Source organism: Pleurodeles waltl, chromosome 6 (assembly GCF_031143425.1).
Source record: "Pleurodeles waltl isolate 20211129_DDA chromosome 6, aPleWal1.hap1.20221129, whole genome shotgun sequence".
NCBI lineage: Eukaryota > Metazoa > Chordata > Amphibia > Caudata > Salamandridae > Pleurodeles > Pleurodeles waltl.
In genome coordinates, this window is record NC_090445.1 from 1,062,887,817 (window position 1) to 1,062,907,906 (window position 20,090).

Below are 20,090 nucleotides of genomic sequence, written 5' to 3' on the forward strand. Positions count from 1 at the left end.
ACAAGGGCAAGCCGCTTCCCACCCCGTCGGTCTCCTGCATGTAGGCTCCCCAATTTGAAAATCAGAATCACCATTGCAGCTGGCACATACCGAGATAAGAAAAGGATATGGGCACAGTAGAGTCAGCCAAAATAATCAGCAATCATTGGAGTAACCACAGGACCACCCTGTAGTGTATCCAGCAAGTCATCCAGCAATGCACCATTCATGGACAGAGAGTCTGCCGGCTCTATGTCCCCGGAACTGCCTCCCAGGCCAAGGGACCCTGCATGGACCAATGCGGCCACCACTTGTGCCCTCTTCTGTGCAGCCTGGTCCCGGGATGGGCGGGACTGGTATTTACGAGTGGGGCAACATCAATTCTGAGCGGGAAGCCAACCCTCCTTCACGTCCTGCCGATCCGAGGAAGGGTGCTCCCCTTAGGACTCCAACCAGTCCTATGCCTCACAGGCAGATTGAAAAAGAAGCACCTGGTCTCCATCCACAACTTGGCGTTTAGCAGGGAAAATGAACAAGTATTTGATCCCCATTCATCAGAGTTGAGCTTCACCGAGTAGTAGGTGGCTCTGCGCTTTTGGATGTCAGCTATGTAGTCCGGGAAGATCATAACTGTCTGATTATCCACCTGCCATGGGCCGTTGGTGGGAGCAAACAGAAGGAAGTTATTGCGGACCCGATAGTTGAACAAGCGGGCCACCACCAGACATGTGAGCGCCCCCGTGGTTGGGCCAGTTCTGGACGAGCTCACTTAACTGAAAAGAATGTAGATGTCCTGCCTCACAGGACTGTTTGTGTCAGCCATTGCTCCAGCTACAGGTCCATGCTTGGGCCTCCAATCTTCTAGGGTAGGCCCCAACCCGGATGTTGTTCCGTCTCGACCATCCCTCTGCATCTTCGGCCCTATGCTTCAATATGTTCACCTCTCGCTGCAGAGTGGCTAGTGAGGCCTGCATTTCCGATACAACTGGTGGCATCTCCTTTATGGTCACATCATGAGTGGTTAATCTGGTCTTCAGTTTATTATGTTCCTCACGCATGTGGCCCATGTCGATGATCAAGGTGTCTAGTTTAGGTTCCAATGTCGCTTTTAAGCTCTGCACAGCAGCTAACAGTTCTGCGAACTTGGCATTAGTGTCCTGTATCACCTGATCAGCACGGGGTGGTCATCCTCGGTTGAGGCAGGTGCTGCTGGGCATCCCCAAGTTTGGAACCTTTAGGGCGCACGATAATGACAGAAGAGGTGATAGCATGCACAATTGACCCCCCCCACACCATGGCAGTAGGATGAAACAGGCTTCTCAGTGATACTTTATAGAGTGCAGTTCAGTGATCACCAAGCGCACGTCCACACACAGTTCACCCAGAGAAGGAGGCCTCTCCTATGGCACACTTGGGCACAGACTTCCTATCACCTTGGGGGGGGGGGCTGGTACCTCCCTGGCCCTACAGGAGGAGATGGGCCTTTGGCAGTAATGGAGGGGGGCCCAAGTGCAGACCCAACACAAGGACTGGGCCACAGAGTCTTTTCGGCCCCCTAGCAAAAAAAAAGAGAAAAGGGGTGTGCTGACCGTTGCAAGGGTTCTTCCAAGTAGTGAGGTGGAGCAATAAAGCGTGATTAGGGCACTCATTCAAACCTGTCACAGAGCTGTGGGGGGCGGTCCCTGTCCTTCCTCTCCATTGTGCTGGTCTCCCAGGTCAGACCATTGTAGATAAAGGGGTTAAAAGGGTTGGGGCGTTGCTCACCGCACCAGAGCAGGGCCCGCTTTGCCCCTCCAGACATACAGTCAGGTCTCACAGTAAGGGGCCGGACAGCAGTACAGGCTGTCCGGTTCTTCCGGCGATTAAATGGTCTTCGCAGGCACTCACTTGTCCTCTGCAACTTGCCGGGACTGGACGGGCCCTACTGCCCCATTAAAGGCAGCGTGTGTCGGGTAAAGATCAAGGAGGGAGAAGGAAGCCAATCCTGCCCCCCACTACCCACCCCTCGATCACATTACCTTTTGTTGGAGGCGTTCTGGCCTCTTGGTCGTCCCGGGCCACAGCCCCGCGGGCCTCTCCACAGCTCCTGTCTGTTTGGGTTTTTGGTAACACGTCACGTGCTGTCCGGAAATTGCAGGCTGCGTCGTGCAGCTCAGGGTATCTGGTGTCACGACTGTCTCCCGTCTGCGGGCACCATCTCCCCCAAGGGCTCCATGCAATCCAGCAACCCCATGGCGGTCAGCAGCAGTGCGGCGGGGTGCAGGATGCTGGCTAATTCCCAGGAGAAAAATGGCGCAGGACGGAGCTCACGTTTATGCAGCCACTCCTGTCACCATTTTGGCCACGCCTCCTGAATGCAATAAAGTTGATACAGAGTATACAAATAATGAAGCACAATTGAAATTGTGAAAACGTTTTCTATATTTGATTGTGAATCAAACAAATGATTTCATTATTTGAGCATTTCTATGGTGTGTACTTATTTTTGTATATTAGTTTGAAGTTCAAATCATAGAATTTGCTTGAGCTGGGGGTTCCCAATGTCTAATAATGACTCAGTTGGGATCCCCAGATTCCAGCAATGATTCACTGGGGGTCCCTGGACTCCAGTAATGACCTAGTCGGGGTCCCCAGATTCCAGTTGTCCGCAGAAGTCCAAAGGTTAAAAACCAGTGTGTTATATTATTCCTCATAATATGTATCACAATTATACATCCATATGACTTTTCATATCTTAAGTGGTGTCATATTTCTTCTCTTTTCATCAAAGCTATCATGTAATGTGTTCTCTTCCGTTAAGCAGTGAAATGTTTCTTTAATTTTTAATGTTACCTTTTCATATTGTTCAACCTAATCACGTGTACTCTGTAATTATTTGTGATCCTTTACACTTCTTTCTTTCATTTCAGTATTTAGCTGTTGATGCAATTGCTCCCGCCCCAGAAAAATAAAACAATGATCGATTTAAAATGTTTCCCCATTTCTCCCTCAATTGTTTTGTCATAAAATGCAGCTCATATTGTTTTTTATACTGCTATTGTGTGACAGTCCTGTACAAATATCAAATACTTGTCAATTTTTGGGGAGCCCTGCTGCATGTTGGGTACATATAGAGGACCACGAGCATATTCCCTGTGCTCACACTCCACAAGGACTATGGCTGCTCCCTGTAATCACAATTTACGAGGACTATGGCTGTCTCTACCGCTCTCACAAGGGGCGTCTGGTCGATGATATTTGCTGGGTGGCCATTTAGTCATTTTTTTACATGATTGTACAGTGACAGATATGTTGCCAGAGCTCTGTCCTTGATTAGTCAAGGCTATTGAATGGCAACTGAGTTTCAAAGTAACAAGGGTTGTTGCTGTGGAACTCACTCATAAGGTGAAGAATCTGGGGGAAGAAGTATCCACCAGAAGAAATAGTTATTTGCCTTTGGTGATAATATTTCTGGTGGATACGTAGCTTTTCTGCAGATTACTCACCGCTGTCATGAGTTAGTGCCATGATTAATAAGATATGAAAAGGTATGCAAACATATCTTGCTGTTTTTTCATTGCTGTTGATGCTTTCCCAGTTCCTTTCTGAATGGCTCAATGAGATGTTGGAAAAGTACCAGGAACTTACACCAAAGTGCTGTTTGGTGCCTAATATTACCTCCGGTGGCCGTAATTGTGACTGAAGCTACAGGACACCACTTAGCGGCACTCGAGAGCTGTTAGAAAGCTTTTGCTGTGGAAAAACGTTTCAAACCAGTCTGGAACCTGGAGGATATTTATAAGGTGTGGAATCTGTGGGAAGACTTTGTATCTACCAGAAATGTCATCACTGCAGAGGTATGAACATCTGAAAGCAAACATCTATGACAGTGTTTTGAGATTTTTGTAAAGCGGCATGTTAGTGCTACGAAAAACTTTCTAAATAAAGCTGAACTAACTATGCATCCACAAATGGTGATCCTGTTGCAGCCTTTGCATAGTCTGAATTGTGGCTTCTTAGCAAATGGAAGTGGTACTCTCGTATAGGGACTTCCCACAAAAACTAGACTTGTGCAAACAACGTGGCAAAATAATTAAAATGAGCATAAATTGTTAGGCACCTATTTTATCTATTATTGGTTGTATTAGCACAGATAGGACCCAAAGGGTAGCAGAGCACTTCAGAGTTGAGAATTTGACAATATTAGTAAATACTTAGTTTCATAGCGTACAATCACATCATCAAAAGCTATACATGTTGTAGGGAAATGGCGCCCTGTTGCAGTTACCCCCCACTTTTTGCCTGATATTGATGCTGACTTGACTGAGAAGTGTGCTGGGACCCTGCTAACCAGGCCCCAGCACCAGTGTTCTTTCACTAAAAATGTACCATTGTTTCCACAATTGGCACACCCCTGGCACACAGATAAGTCCCTTGTAAAAGGTACCAGTGGTACCAAGGGGCCTGTGACCAGGGAAGGTCCCTAAGGGCTGCAGCATGTGTTGTGCCACCCTAAGGGACCCCTCGCCTAACACATGCACCTTGCCATTGCAGATTGTGTGTGTTGGTTGGGAGAAAAAGGCAAAGTCGACAAGGTATCCCCCTCAGGATGCCATGCACACAAAATACTGCCTGTGGCATAGGTAAGTCACCCCTCTAGCAGGCCTTACAGGCCTAAGGCAGGGTGCACTATACCACAGGTGAGGGCATAGCTGCATGAACAATATGCCCCTACAGTGTCTAAGTGTATTCTTAGACATTGTAAGTACAGTGTGGTCTGGGAGTTTGTCAAAACGAACTCCACAGCTCCATAATGGCTACACTGAATACTGGGAAGTTTGGTATCAAACTTCTCAGAATAAGAAACCCACACTGATGCCAGGGCTGGATTTATTTAAAAAAGCACACAGAGGGCATCTTAGAAGATGCCCCCTGTATTTTACCCAATCCTTCAGTGCAGGACTGACTGGTCTGTGCCAGCCTGCCACTGAGATGAGTTTCTGACCCCCTGGGGTGAGAGCCTTTGTGCTCTCTGAGGCTAGAAACAAAGCTTGCACTGGGTGGAGGTGCTTGACACCTCCCCCCTGCAGGAACTGTAACACCTAGTAGTGAGCTTCAAAGGCTCAGGCTTCGTGTTACAATGCCCTAGGGCACTCCATCTAGTGGCGATGCCTGCCCACTGGACACAGCCCCCACTTTTGGCGGCAAGTCCAGACGAGATAATGAGACAAAAAAGGAGGAGTCACCTACCAGTCAGGACAGCCCCTAAGGTGCCCTGAGCTGAGTTGACCCCTGCCTTTAGAAACCCTCCATCTTGGTTTTGGAGGATTCCCCTAATAGGAATAGGGCTGTGCCCCCCTCCCCTCAGGGAGGCGGCACTAAAAGGGTGTAGCCACCCTCCAGGACTCACAGAACCTGCACATTGTCGCATCCGACAGGGACCAGCGACCTCCGAGGACTCAGAAGACTGCCCTGAACCTGAAGGACCAAGAAACTCCTGACAACAGTGGCACAGTTCAAAAACTACAACAACTTTGCAACTTTAAAGCAACTTTCAAAGACCTCTCTCTTCCCGCCGGAAGCGTAAGACTTCACACTCTGCACCCACCACCCCCGGCTCGAGTTCAAGAGAACAAACACCACAGAGAGCACTCTCAGGCGACTATGATGACGTGGGTACCCTGAGTTGAACCCCCCTGCACCCTCACAGCAATGCCTGCAGAGAGGATCCAGAGGCTCCCCCTGACTGCGACTGTCTGGTAACAAGGAACCCGACGCCTGGTAGCAAGGAACTCGATGCCTGGACCAAGCACTGCACCCGCAGCCCCCAGGACCGAGAGGAACCACCTTCCAGTGCAGGAGTGACCAGCAGATGGCCCTCATCCTAGCCCAGTCATGGCTGGCCCGAGAAGCCCCCCTGTGCCCTGCCTGCATCGCCAGAGTGACCCCCGGGTCCCTCCATTGCTTTCTATAGCAAACCCAATGCCTACTTTGCACACTGCACCCGGCCGCCGCTGTGTCGCTGAAGGTGTGTTTTGTGTGCTTGTGTGTGTTTCCCCCCAGTGCTCTACAAAACCCCCCTGGTCTGCTTCCCGAGGACGCAGGTACTTACCTGCTAGCAGACTGGAACTGTAGCACCCCTGTTCTTCATAGGCGCCTATGTGTTTTGGGCCCTCCTTTGACCTCTGCACCTGACCGGCCCTGTGTTGCTGGTGCGGTAACTTTGGGGTTGCCTTGAACCCTCAACGGTGGGCTGCCTATGCCCAGGAGACTGACTGTGTAAGTGCTTTACTTACCTGAGAAACCTAACCAAACTTACCTCCCCCAGGAACTGTTGATTTTTGCACTGTGTCCACTTTCAAAATAGCTTTTTGCCATTTTAACCTAAACTGTGTGTACTACTGTTTTAAATCAAAGTTCTCTACTTACCTGTGTAAATTGCCTTGCATTTTATGTACTTAACTCAAATCTTGAATCTTGTGGTTCTAAAATAAATTAAGAAAATATATTTTTCTATATAAAAACTATTGGCCTGGAGTTAAGTCTTTGAGTGTGTGTTCCTCATTTATTGCCTGTGTGTGTACAACAAATGCGTAACACTACCCTCTGATAGGCCTACTGCTCGACCACACTACCACAAAATAGAGCATTAGTATTATCTAATTTTGCCACTATCAACCTCTAAGGGGAATCCTTGGACTCTGGACACACTATCTCTCACTTTGAGATAGTATATACTGAGCCAACTTCCTACACATGTTGAACTCTAAAATTAATAATAGAAGTAAATACAATCTTTACAGAACTAGCGGTGGTGATTCTGGCGAGAGAGGTGATTCAGTGCACTGAGTAACTAGAGTAAGCCTGTCACAGTTGGAAGTGGTGCTGAAATAGCTGGGTTTTCATTTATTTTTTTAATCATGTGACTGAGTTGTCCTGATAGCCAATAGGATCGGGTGCCCACCATAGGTGTGCTTCCAAGAAGGACTGCTTTTGTGTCTAAGACTTTTTAAAGGCTGGTATTACAAAGATAAAGATGGCTGTGTGTTAGCTACCTCAAATGGCCAGTTTCTTGGCAAGATGAGGGTTTCTGAAAATAGTGCTTTATGCATGATGGAAGCTAGTGCCTCAAAGTGGAGCCATGTCAAAGAAATCAGAATTGGCCAAAGTTGGTCAGACTTTCGATGAAGCATGGGGCAGTCCAAGTGACCAGATATCTGACTAATGAGGCTTGTATCCTATGTCTTGACAGTGCGCAGAGAACACAAAGTTCTTGGTCAGAGCCTCATACTTGGAAATCTACAATGAGGAAATTCGGGATCTGTTGGGCGAAGACACCAAACAAAAACTAGAGGTAAGACTTTGTTTGCTGAAGAGAGAAATTCAGTGGCATTTTGCCTATTGAGAAAGCCTATAGAGTAGTGATGACAGATGTGGGAAATGTGGGTTCCGCGTGCAAAACATGGATGCAGTTATTAGTGAAATTATCGCTTAATTTAAGCGGGTGATTGCTGGTCGGGTCCACAAGCATTACGTTTTTGGGATCAGGACTTATTTTTCATCATCTGAGCTTAAGTCCTCCACTGTTAGCCCGCCCCCCCTCTGTTCGAAGCCTTTTTTTTGGCTATTTGGGTAGTTCACTTTTAGACTCCCATAACTTTTTGTCCACATAAGGTAGCCACACCAAATTTGTGTCCTTTTTTCCCAACATCCTCAAGATTTTAAAGGAATGCAGGATTTGTGGATTCCCCTGGAGGTGACTGAGAGAATGGGCAAAATATAAACAACATTTTGAGTTTTTTGGGAAAAATGCGAAAAAAGTGCTGCAGAAGAAAGCATCTGTTTTTTCCATGTAAATGGCATCAACAAAGGGTTTGCAGTGACAAAAATCACCAGCTTTAAGGTTCAGACAGACTTGAATAAAAAAAACAAAATTTTCAACACAGTTTTGGCATTTTAGAGGGACATAGTTATTTTTCTTATTTTTACAAAATCACATATATCCTCTTGCTTGTCATTGGGGTGAAATGCTTTAGTCGCGGGGGGGCAGAAAGACTGGTTCCCCATTTTTGAGTGACTGGGGATGGGGGCATGGCCATTCGACCTGCTGGGTAGCCCCCTCCCCTAAAACAAAAGTAATCCCTGGTGTCTAGTGGGCTTTGTGCCCCACTAGGGAGGCATATGGGGTAACTGCCCCCATCAGCCCCCCCTTGGGGGGCAGAAAGACTGTTTCCCTTTTTGAGTGGGGGAATGGACATGCCCAAGTTGGGCAGCCCCCACCGATACAAATAAAAAAAAGTAATCCCTGGTGTCCAATGGGCTTTTTACCACCACCCCCCCCTCACCCCCCCCCACAACCCAGGACGGGGGAAGATTGGTGTTATTGGCTCCATCTGCCCCCGAGGTGGCAGAAAGACTGTTTCCCTATTTTAGGGGGAGCATGGCTATGCCCATTTGCTGGGCAGCCCCCACTGATAAAAATTAAAAAGAAATCCCTAGTGTCCAGCAGGTTTTCTAGTCCCCCCGAGGGGGGCAGATGTGAGTAATTGCCCCCATCTGGCCCCTGGGGGAAGCAGAAAGACTGTTCCTATTTGTGTCTAGGGTGGTCGGGGTATTGGCATGCCCATTGTGGGCAGTACTCTACCCCTCTGTTATTAAAAAAAAAAAAACTGGTGCCTAGTTGGCCTTCTGCCCCACCTGCGTGGCAGATCATGTGTAATAACCCGTATCACCCCCCCCAGGGGTGACAGCAAGGCTGTTCCTATTTGGGGGTGGGGGGGTGGGCATGCCCATTGTGGGCAGCTCCCACCTCTCATTTATTTAAAAAAAAAAATCACTGGTGTTTATTGGGCTTTTTACCCCCCATCCCACCCCCGGGGGGAAAATTGGGGGTAATAATCCCCATATGCCCACCAGGGGCGGGCAGAAAGACTGTTTGTGTCTGGGGAGGGTTGAGGGCATTGGCATGCCCATCTTGGTTAGCTCACACCCCTAGAAGTTAAAAGAAATCTGTGTCTAGTGGGCTTTCTGATACTCCCCCCCCCCCACCCCCCTTCAGGTGGCAGATCTGGGGTAATAACCCCCATCTGCCGGCCAGGAAGGGGCAGAAAGGCTGTTTCTATTTGTGTCTGGGAGGACCGAGGCATTAGCATGCTCATTGTGGGCAACCCCAACCCTCTTTTATATATAAAAAATCCCTGGTGTCTAGTGGTCTTTCTTTCCCCTGGTGGGAGCAGATCGGGGGTAATAACCCCTATCTGCCCCCACCCGAGGGGTGCAGAAAGACTGTAAAAAAATAATAATCCCTGGGTCTAGTGGGTTTTCTGCCCTCATTCCCCTCTCCTGTCCCCACCCAAGAGGGGGGCAGATATATGCCCCCATCTTCCCGCCAGAGGGAGCAGAAAAACTGATTATGGCACAAAATTAAGGGGGAGCAAAAGCCCTGTCCCAGGGGCTGCTTCCCCTCCCTGGTATTGGGTGGATCCCTGCTCGTCACACCTGTAATAGTATGCTTGGCCATGAATGGGAGAAGAGGGATGACTACCACTGTGGCTCTGAGCTGGTAGGCTAAGCAAATCCAGAGTCTCGCAGTTCTAAGAAAGCAAGAGTTAAACCGTATAAGATTGCGATTGGGGTTGGGGGGTTGAGATAAACCTTGTCAATTTTTGCCTTATCCTCCTTACTCACTCTTCTTTATGCTTCCTTCCCACGTTGCAACAAACGCCAAGTTCCGTTGTTTAAAATGATGTCAATTGTAGGGTATTACTTCAGAATTATTTACAATTAGAAATAAAGTTCATCCAACCCACATTACACACAGTTTCTTGCAACAACACTGTGGAACATTTTGTAGAATTGTGATACGCTTCGTCCACGATATTTGATGGCTTACTGTTAAAACGTGATTCTTCTGTCTGATAACACTGATTCTGTGAAACGTGAATCACATTGAGTTTGAGATTTTCCGCCTGATATACAAATGTCTGCCTCGTACACCGTGACTAGGACCCAGCACAAGAATCGGCGTATCTATCAGAAAGGATGACCGCCGCTCTTCATTGGGAAGGATGCTGCGCTCCAGCTCTTAGCTCATGCGATCTCGGTCTACAACCACGCCAGGGAAAAACGTTTTTTCCAAACCCTGACATAACTCGTCAGATTTGACAAGACCTGATTGCCCACGGGCTGTGTGGAGATCGCTGTGTGTAAAGTTGCTCGGCAACGCTGCTGTGCAATGTCGTAGAGCTGGGCATACGGCAGGCAGGTCAAAGTGCAAGATTTGTTGCTGTGGTTACATTCCTTTGTGCAAAGATGCGAAGAAGCACCATCTTAACTTCCAAGGCAGATTCGCTCAACTGCATTGCTGCCGGCATACATTGTGTCCATCTGAATCCCCTGACGACAAACAGATACACCGTGACACGTGAGGCATTGTGTGGAGTCATTACCAGCAGAAGGGACTCTCGGAAGCGCGCAACCGCGTACCCTCATGTACCACGTGCCCGAGTCAAATGACCAAGCCCCTGTCTCGACCTCGACTCCTCTACATCCAACCACCTAGGCTAATCATGAGCTCCCTAGCTCCCCCACTCCATTTTCAAACTCCCCCACTACATTTTCAACTAGGCTCACGGGTAAATAAATGCGTTTTTGAAGGAGAGGACGTGTCAGAGGTCTTCTTACTGCACACAGTAAAGACGTGGGCAGATGTCTGACTCCAATGGGCACTTGCCAACTTACAGTACTATTTACAAAAGTGTACCGTTATTGCAGACACCCTGCCTTGGTCTCACCCCCTCATTTTCACCCAATCGCTCTCCTTCGCACCTTTCTGTCTCCTCTTCATCAGACCTAGTCGTTTTCGTCTTCCTGTCAGCCACCTAAAATAAGCTGCTCAAGCCAATACGCTTCATCTTCGTTCTCCTTTGAAAGTGCATAGGCTTTCATTTCGTTTGTTGCTTGTCGTCGAAGGGATATACTCACACTTGTGCGCAGTGTCTCTTCAGTGGTAACACTGTCCAGTAAACCCCTTTGTTGCAAAAGGTAATCCCGATTTTCACATAGACGTTTATCAAGAAAAACATAAACATTGTAATTTGCGACAATCATAAGCAGAAACAGTTAACATGTCCGAAAAGTTAGCTCAGATTGTGTCGATCTAACAAAGACTAAGTTAACCCTCACCGTGGAGCAAATTTCACAGCTGCAGTTCACGTAGGGAACTTGATTTGTTTGATGGGTTTGAAAATGAACATTGTATGATCTCCCTGAAGCTGTTTCACAAGTAATCACAACAGACGCTGACCTGAGCAGAAATTAATCACCGAGTTTCAGCTGGGATATACCTGTTCCTCTAGCAACCAAACCCGATAGGGTAGAGCAGACCCCTGCCTTTACCGTGCTCACGAGAAGCTGAGGGTTCTCTTTCGTTTTAGCACTTTACGTTCTGTTCAAATTCCATTCCCTGACTGTTCAAATATTGTCACAGAAGGTGGCAGCCATCATTTTTTTTTAAAGCTAGTATCAGTTCTCCGAAAAGATGAAGCATATCCTGACGGAGGGATGCAAGGAGACCCCAGCTTGGGAGGGGGCTAACACCTCGACCAGTAGGGACAGAGCCCTCTTCAGAGCCCAAAGTCAAAATTGCTAGAGTGGGCCCCCATCACACAATTCTGGTGCAATTCACAGTCTGGGATATTATTGTTCTGCACAATAGGTAAGAAAGGGTACTTTTTTTTAGTGTTAAAACATTCCTTATTGAGCGCTAACATAGATCAACAGTTCTACATTAGCATGAGACTTTTCAGTATAGACCTGTCACTACATAGAAACACACCATGAGTCACTCCGAGGATCCAGAAAGCCTATCGCTACTTAAAAACCCATCATGAGTCATTCCGGTGCACCAGAACATCTAGAAATTGTGTCAGCGGGAAATAAAAGTATTACTATGGACCCTCCTAGCCTTCCTCCACTCCGAAACAATGCCAGACCAACTGGTCGAGGCTTGTATCACTTGTCATCCCCAAGGACTAGACCCAGGATGTAACCCCCCCTTTACCCCAAGTATGAAAGTTACTCTGTAGTCTTTGGCATATTATTCAAGAAAGCCCTGACTGAGTCAATCTGTGTAAAAACGTATTGTCGCTTGTGAAAATCAACCTTAAGTTTTACCAGGAGACCCACCGACACTGTGAGCTTCTGTCCCACTAATTGCGTGTTGATCTCACCCAGCTAGTGCTTACTAGCTAAAGAGGCAGGATTCAGGTCAGGTAAAAGCACTAGGTACTACCAACGTCACCGTTCTTCTGTATTGATGTATCATTGTTCTCCCAGTCTAAACATCCTTTGTGAAATTCATTTGGAAATAGCTGTATGTCTCTTTCACAAGTAAGAACACTGGCCTTACCTCTGTGTCTAATATTTTTTCAAGCACCTTGCCACCTCTCTAGGATGAAACTCCAGTGAACACTTCCAATAGCACTTACAGCACTATGATGACCACACCTCTTTGCTGGTTTCCACATCAAATTTCACAATTGCAGCAATGTAACAGTCCCTAAATACCACCAAAGTCCATTGGCGTGTATGACTTTCTATTGTTGGCACAATGCCAGCAGTCTCCCGTCTCCCTTTGTTTTTTTGCTCTACATTTCGTTCATTTGGTCGTAAGGCTTCTCAGTCTCATCTTCACATGCACCATAATTACTGCTGCAGCAAAGTTCCCCTTTTTCTTGATGAGGTATGCTGCAAGGGGTCAATAGATCTAAGAAGGCTCTGTTCCTCCAAAGTGAGCACCTATTAATCTGCTGTATCTTTAGGTGCCTTTCTCTAACCCTTTCCCGCCTGCCCCCTATGCAATTTGAAAAACTGCACTGTAACCCATCACTTTTCCACCGTGATGCACACCATTTTACAGCAGTAGCTCTTATCTGTTCACAGTGAGCAGCTAACCCTTACTGCTGGACTATGATGGCAATTCTGTGTGAGGAAAGGTCCCTGGTCACAGGCTTTATACTGTCTGGGGACAACATGTAGATGGGTGGCCACATACTGGTTGAGTCGGAGTGGCCTGCTGTGCCCCTTATGTAAGAGAAGGCCTTAGCATCTTCTAGGCATTAAGTATTCTTTATTCTCCAGCCAAACCTCTAGCGACTACAAGCCCACCACCCACCCACTGAAGAAGCACAAAAAGTACAACTGTGGCCCCAGATAAGCCATGATATGTGTCACCACTTCTGCTGCGCATCTTGCCTCCAGGTTCCCAGAAGGGTGGGGAGAGTAAATGATAATCACACTACCGGCACTGTTGAGTTCCACACCCTGAGCATGTAAGCTGGTGCAGTGGAGTATGGCTCCCTGATAATGCACCCGGCAGTGCTGGACCCTGAAATCGAAGCCATCAAAAGCGCCTCTGCTTCTCTCCCAATTATTAGTGTCATAATAGGTATTCTGCTCTTCAGGGCATTAGCAGAGACCTATCTCTAAATATACACCAATCAAACAAATGTATCTTGCCATACAAATAACAGACTTATAGGATCAAAAAAACAATAGTAAAGCATCTGAACAGTGGCGTAGTGACCCCCCACTTGCACAATTTAAACGGGGATGGTGTTGACACAATTATTTACAAGCTTGCTCTGTCTGCAGCTCTGTAGGCAGAAGCACTTAACAAAAAGTAGGGGAAAACTGTAAGAGAGTTCCTAGATGCAAAGCCAATCTGAGTCAAAAGAGGACCAATGATGAGGGAAAGAGAGGACACAAGTCTGCAGAGGTGTAGCTTCTGTAGGTACTGCAAGTGCGGCGGCACAAAGGCCCAGAGATCTAGGGGGCTCACTGAACTCCACTCCGATTTTTGCTGTATTCTGTTATTTAAATAGCAGATGGGGCCCCATATTCATCCTTGCACCAAGGCCCACAATACACTGGCTACGCTACTGAGACTGACAAGAATGAAGGCCAATAAAGATGCATGCAAAGGTGAAAGGACTGATGGATTGTTAGAAATGGGGTCTCTAGTTGCCAGTGGTTTGCACCCTGTCCAAGTAGGGACTACTCTAGTCAGGGAAAGGGAGCCACACAGCTAAGATAACCCATGCTCACCCCCCAGGTAGCATGACAGAATCAGTCAGGCTTATCTCAGAGACAGTGTGTTAAGTATTTGTACACACATGCAGTAACACAGTGAAAAAAACACAAAAGTACTCCACACCAGTTTTGGAAAATAGCCAATATTTATCTGTATAAAACAAGACAAAAACAACAAAACTCCAAAGATTAAATCTTAGTATAGCGCTTAGAAGCACAATAGCTCCAACAGTGCTACCACAGCATCTTGATGGAGTCATTCCCAACAGTCCAACACCACTCACAAGGCAGTGCAGGCCGGTCATGGAGTTGCACGGACTCCAGGTACAGTACCTTGAAAAACGATGAAACAAAGACATTGCATGGAGTTGGGGAGGTGAGGCACCACTGGAGCCAATGCAGCATTGGTTCCTTACTGCTCCCGAGGAGGTGAGTGTCGGGTCCTTACCATTAGACTAGGGAGGGGAGGCATCGGTTCCTTACGGTTGTAGGGGAGGTGATGCGGCTTCGGTGGGGAGGTGCTGGTTCCTTACAATCTGGTGGGATTGATTAATCCAGCAGGTCAAGAAACAAGAGGGCGACTTCCCAGTGTTGCAATCACACCACAGGGCCACAGATGCTGCGGCGGAATTGAGTTTCACGGACGGCGGTGACACGGCACTCGGGACACTGTGGTGGTACTTCGGAGGTGTTAAAGCAGCATCGGGCGTGCTGCGTCGGTCACTGCACTTAGCAGGGACCATGGCTCTGGTGCAAGCAGCAGCGCGTAGTTCGATAGCAGCACTGGTTCCAAAGTCGCTCGGGAGTCGATGCTCTTGTTTCTTGTTGGTTACACCAGAACTCACTCCCAAAGGTCCTGAAACTGGATTTGGCACCACTTGGCAAGTCAAAACTCTCAGCAAGAGAGCCCAGGTGCTGGCATGGCAGATGAAGACTTTGATGTCCCTGAGACTTCTTAGCAGAAGGCAAGCTCAGTCCAAACCCTTGGAGAACCTTTGGAACCAGGATGTAGAAAGCAAAGTCCAGTCCTTTCACTCACAGGACAGAAGAAGCAAGCAGCGGGCCAGCACAGCAAAACAGGTACAGTGGCAATCCCTCAATCAGCATCTAGCTCTTCTTCCTGGCAGAATACCCTCGTCCGAAACAATTCTAACTTTGTGGGGGTCAGAGGTCCAGTACTTATACCCATTTCTGTCTTTGAAGTAGGCAAACTTATAAGATAAGACTTTGTAGTGCACAGGATCCTGCCGTTCCTGCCCTGTCCCCAGACACAAGGGGTTGGAGACTGCTTTTGTAAGGACAGGCACAGCCCTATTCAGGTGCAAGTGTCAACCCCCCCGTACTCTAGCCCAGGAAGGTCCATCAGGATATGCAGGGCACACCTCTGCTCCTTTGTGTGACTGTCTAGAATAAATTCACAAACAGCCCACCTGTCATCCTGACCCAGACTTGTATCTCACAGACAGGCAGAGACACAGAATGGTTAAGCAAGAAAATGCCCACTTTCTAAAAGCGGCATTTTCAAACTTACTGTTTAAAAACCAGCTTCACCAAAGCATGTATTATTAAATTGTGAGTTCAGAGAGAGACCCCAAAATCCATAGCTCTATCTGCTCCCAATGGGAAATTACACTTAAAGATATTTCAAGGTAATTCCCATGTTATCCTATGCAGAGATAGTCCTTGTAATAGTGAAAATCGAATTAAGCAGTATTTTCATTATCAGTACATGTAAAACACACCAGTACATGTCCTACCTTTTAAATACACTGCACCCTGCCCCTGGGGCGGCTTTGGGCCTACCTTAGGGGTGACTTACATGAAGTAAAAGGGAAGTTTTGGGCCTGGCAAGTGGGTGCACTTGCCAGGTCGAAATGGCATTTTAAAACTGTCTAAACAGACACTGCACTGGTTGGTATGAGACATGTTTACAGGGCTTCTAATCTGGGTGGCACAATCAGTGCTGCAGCCCCGCTAGTAGCATTTGATTTACAGGCCCTGGGAACACCAGGTGCCCTATACTATGGACTTAATGGTAAATCAGATATGCCAATTGTGGATAACCCAATCACCAGTGCCATTTAGACAGAGAGCACTTGCACTTTAGAAATGGTTAGCAGTGGTAAAGTACCCAGAGTCCTAAAGCCAGCAAAAATGAAATTCAGCACAGGGTCGAAAACAGGAGGTCAGAAGCAAAAGTTTTGGGGATAACCATGTAAAAAGGGCCATTTCCAACACGGATGGAAGTGTAGAACAATATTTGCATGGGTGGGTGAAAGAAAGAATGGCAGAAATAATAAAAGGCTAGTTCAATGAGTGGATGGAAGAATGCAAGCCTGGATGGATGAATTGATAAAAGGAGGGTGAATAATGGATGGATGAAAAAGAATGGATGGATGGATGGGAGAAGGATGGATGGATGAATGACTGGAAGTTTGAGTGGAAGGATAGAACGATTGATGGAAGAGTGTAATGATGAAAGGGTGGATAGACAAAATAGCAAATGAAGGATGAGCGAAATTGTGAAAGGATGGATGGAAGCATGAAAGTGTTAAAGATTGGAGAGAATGATAGAAGATGTGATGAGGTGACCTCAACAATGTTGGGCAGGACTCACTTCCTTCACTCACTGGATGACATTCGAGGTAAGGATCTAAGTGGGGGGGTTTATTTTAATTTTCTGGCTACTCCCTTGCACCCAAACTAATTATATTACCTTAAAACAGATTTGTAAGACTTCAGCTAATGTTTGGTTTGACAAAGAAAATAAGTCTTCAGAATGTATTAGTTAAAAATAAACAAATAATGAAGACTGATTCTCAAAGCATTTTAATAGCCAGGAAAAATGAAACACATTTTGTTTAAGGTTTAGTAACCGTAAGAACAAACAACAATTGATGAAAGGAATGATTGACTGTCAGCAACTGGTGATGGCTTGGACCTTATTCCATCCATTGTTTTTTAGCCACTGTGCCACTCTAGGCAGAGACTATCCATATCAAAATCAATCTTGGTCCTCCTCCAGTAGCAACAGTTTAACCCAAACTGCTTTGCTTGGTCCCAGTGAGACAAGAACTCAGGCAACCTCAGACAGGGTTCAGCCTACTTGAACCACAGAGAGGTGCTGCTTGAGTCAGTAGATGTGGCATTATTATACATCATCTGACAGACAATACAATTCCTATTAATTATTTTTGTGCATGTGACACTTTAAATGTCTTCTATTTCACCAATGTTCATGTGGAAAATTCTACAATAAAGTACAAGTTAATGACCAGAAATTATCAATTCACACAGAGGATTTAATATCAAGTGTGGTAAATTACTCTAGTGAATCTGTAACTTATGTCAAATTTCAGATCTGCAAAAATATTCCAAAGTTGCTGAGAAGTGGCAATAGGCCTTCAAAACACAACTTGTGTTTAAATAACCAACCCCCAAGATTACAGCTTTTTTTCCCCATTGTTTCTAATGTTTTGGAATACCGTATGGTAGATGAAATTGGATAGGAGTCTGGAGGAAGAGGTCAGCGTACCGTAACTGATCCTCAGGATCATGTGACGTTTACATCATATACAAATATAAGATATGTGAGGAACATCGCATGTTTATGGCAGGGTTAATGGCAAAGGGAGGCTGATGAAATCTGTTGAATTTTGAATTATCTTGGGACTAAGTAAGAACATAACAATAGGTGTTTGAAAGTGTTTGAGGTTGGAATCTGTGTGATATATATGATATTGTCCTGACCTTTGTTTTGTTCAAATAATTCTTTTGTAGATAAACAGAACAATGTATTCTCCTGATGGAGGGAACAATAACCATAGAAAAACATATCAACACTGTCGCCATAGATTTGATGTTACATTGCCAACACTGTCAGCAGGCCCTCAATACAGCAGTTGATGGTACTAGCAGAAGTCTGTATAGCTGCTGTATACTTTTAGTGGAACACTAAAAGTTCTTCTCATCAAAACAGTTCCCCTTTCAATGGGACCGTAGTGGACAGTTCCTGTACCGCTCCTAAGAGGTACTATACTTTTAGATATCAGGACTAGTCTTTCTCAGCAAGGGAGTGATGCTACTAATGGGCAGTCCATTTCTCATCAGACCAACCATACTTTTAATTGGACATGACTTTAAAGGAAGTGTGATGTACTTCTGATGCCGCTGGACTGTCACATCTCTGCCGGTGGTCACACCTATATCAGTACCTATCCGGAGGCTCTAATATGTTTTAAAGGGGTCTCGCAAGACTGCCATATTTTACATGGGAATGTATCATTACATGTCTGCTGGAAGCAGATATAAAAAAAATGTGCCGGTCTATACGATATAGACATACCTTTCAAGTTTGTGCATTTATAGATATTCATAGAACATACACCTGAAAATCTATGGTATTCAGTGTTTCAGGCATACTACTTACCACTATGTACTGTTTAGCAGATTACCCCTTTTTCAGACAGTCTGATAGAGTATGCAAAGTAGAATGTGTGAAGCCACCCTTTTTGTCTTTTTCTTTTTTCTCCATAACAAACATTATTTTTCTCCTTGTGGAAAGTCATTATCTTACTGCCCCGTGACATAATATAATGCACCCTTTCCTTTTGCAGTCAGGAAAAACACTTGCTTATGCTATTTGAAGGGCATACTTTGTAGGACATATTGGCAAAGGTTTCTAAATACTCACAAACATAGGACATGGTAGAGGTTTATTAAGAATGTTTGCATAGTGATCCAATCTATCTCCCACAGAAACTACATCTATGTCATACCCAGTCACAGAATTACTGCTATAGGCCATCTGCTATAATGGCGAAATGCAAAATCCCTCACCCGCTGCCCCGCCCCCATTTTGTTCACGTTAGCAAACTTAACGGCAGCAACTCAAACAAGAACTATGCTGCCAATGTCATAAATGCTTCCAGACCCCAACCACTCATGGGCATTGGCTTTTACATTGTAGAATAATAGAAGGGCACTGTAATATTTTTCTGAGATGATCAACGTCAGTCAAGCAAAATGGATTTACCCTTAGTAAAGATGGTGTGTACATGCACTCCCTTGCAGTCACTGAGTGTGGGCGCAGAGTTCCTGTCTAGCTGTGATAGAGAATTAACTCTCAGGTTGGTGTTTTGTGGTAATCCAGCACAATGAAACACTGGTGTTATCAGGAAACCAGCTAGTGTAATAGGCTCTTTCTCACTAACTGAAATGAACCACTGGCATGTCAGTATCCCTTGATACTACTCAGACAGAAATGATGGATGGCCACCCTGCCATTGCTCCAAACTGTGTTTGTGATGGCTTTTGAATTTTCTTTGGCTATAAAGGTGTCATCTTTGGCGATTAAGGTCCACCCTCCTTGGTGGAGAGTTGGCTACAATTCCTGATGTTGACATTGATATAGTAAGGTTAAATCCATATTACATAGACTTGACACACAGTTCTTGTATAACACAAATACTCTTTAAACCCAGGGATCTCCCAGCTCTTTGTCCCAAAAATATGACCTTAATGTTGAAAACTTGAAGTTCTTGTTATCTAAACACTGGGTGATGATTGGAACTCTGTTGCTGGAATGCCTTGATGCTTTCCCTTGCTTCTTTTCTTTACAATTGTGTCAGAGAATGCACTGAACAGCCTGTCTATTCTATATGCTTCTCTGCTAAATTTTCAGTCAAGTGGTGATGCTTTGAGAGTTTCAGGGCTCTTCCAATCAGTCTCACCAGTTAGTCTGTGCAAGAAAAGGAAATGTAGTTTTGCATCATAAACATAGGTATTGCTCTGGTCCCCTGTGATTGCTTCCTGGCGAATCATTTAAACTATCCTTCTGTTAGCTAAGATTTTGTTGCTGGCTTCTGTCACACCTTTCTGCTCCTGTGGATACCATATCAAGAAACACAGCTCAAATGTGTCTTTGAAAACCAGGTTTTCCAGCAGAATGGAAAATGTTTCACCCATGTTGTTGTCATTGTGTATCATCCACAGTTATTATACACTTCTATTCCTGATCCTTACACTCACTCTTCCTTAAT

The 20,090-nt window shown here is 45.9% G+C and overlaps 1 protein-coding gene across 2 annotated transcripts in view; it reads left to right on the plus strand.

The window, feature by feature from the left end:
- KIF17 (kinesin family member 17) overlaps positions 1 to 20,090 on the plus strand; it is a 360,746-nt gene that overhangs the window by 56,062 nt on the left and 284,594 nt on the right. For both annotated transcript variants that reach the window (XM_069240033.1, XM_069240034.1), the window contains exon 3: positions 7,211 to 7,312. In XM_069240033.1, the coding sequence (XP_069096134.1) occupies positions 7,211 to 7,312 (102 nt within the window). The remainder of the gene's footprint in view (positions 1 to 7,210; positions 7,313 to 20,090) is intronic.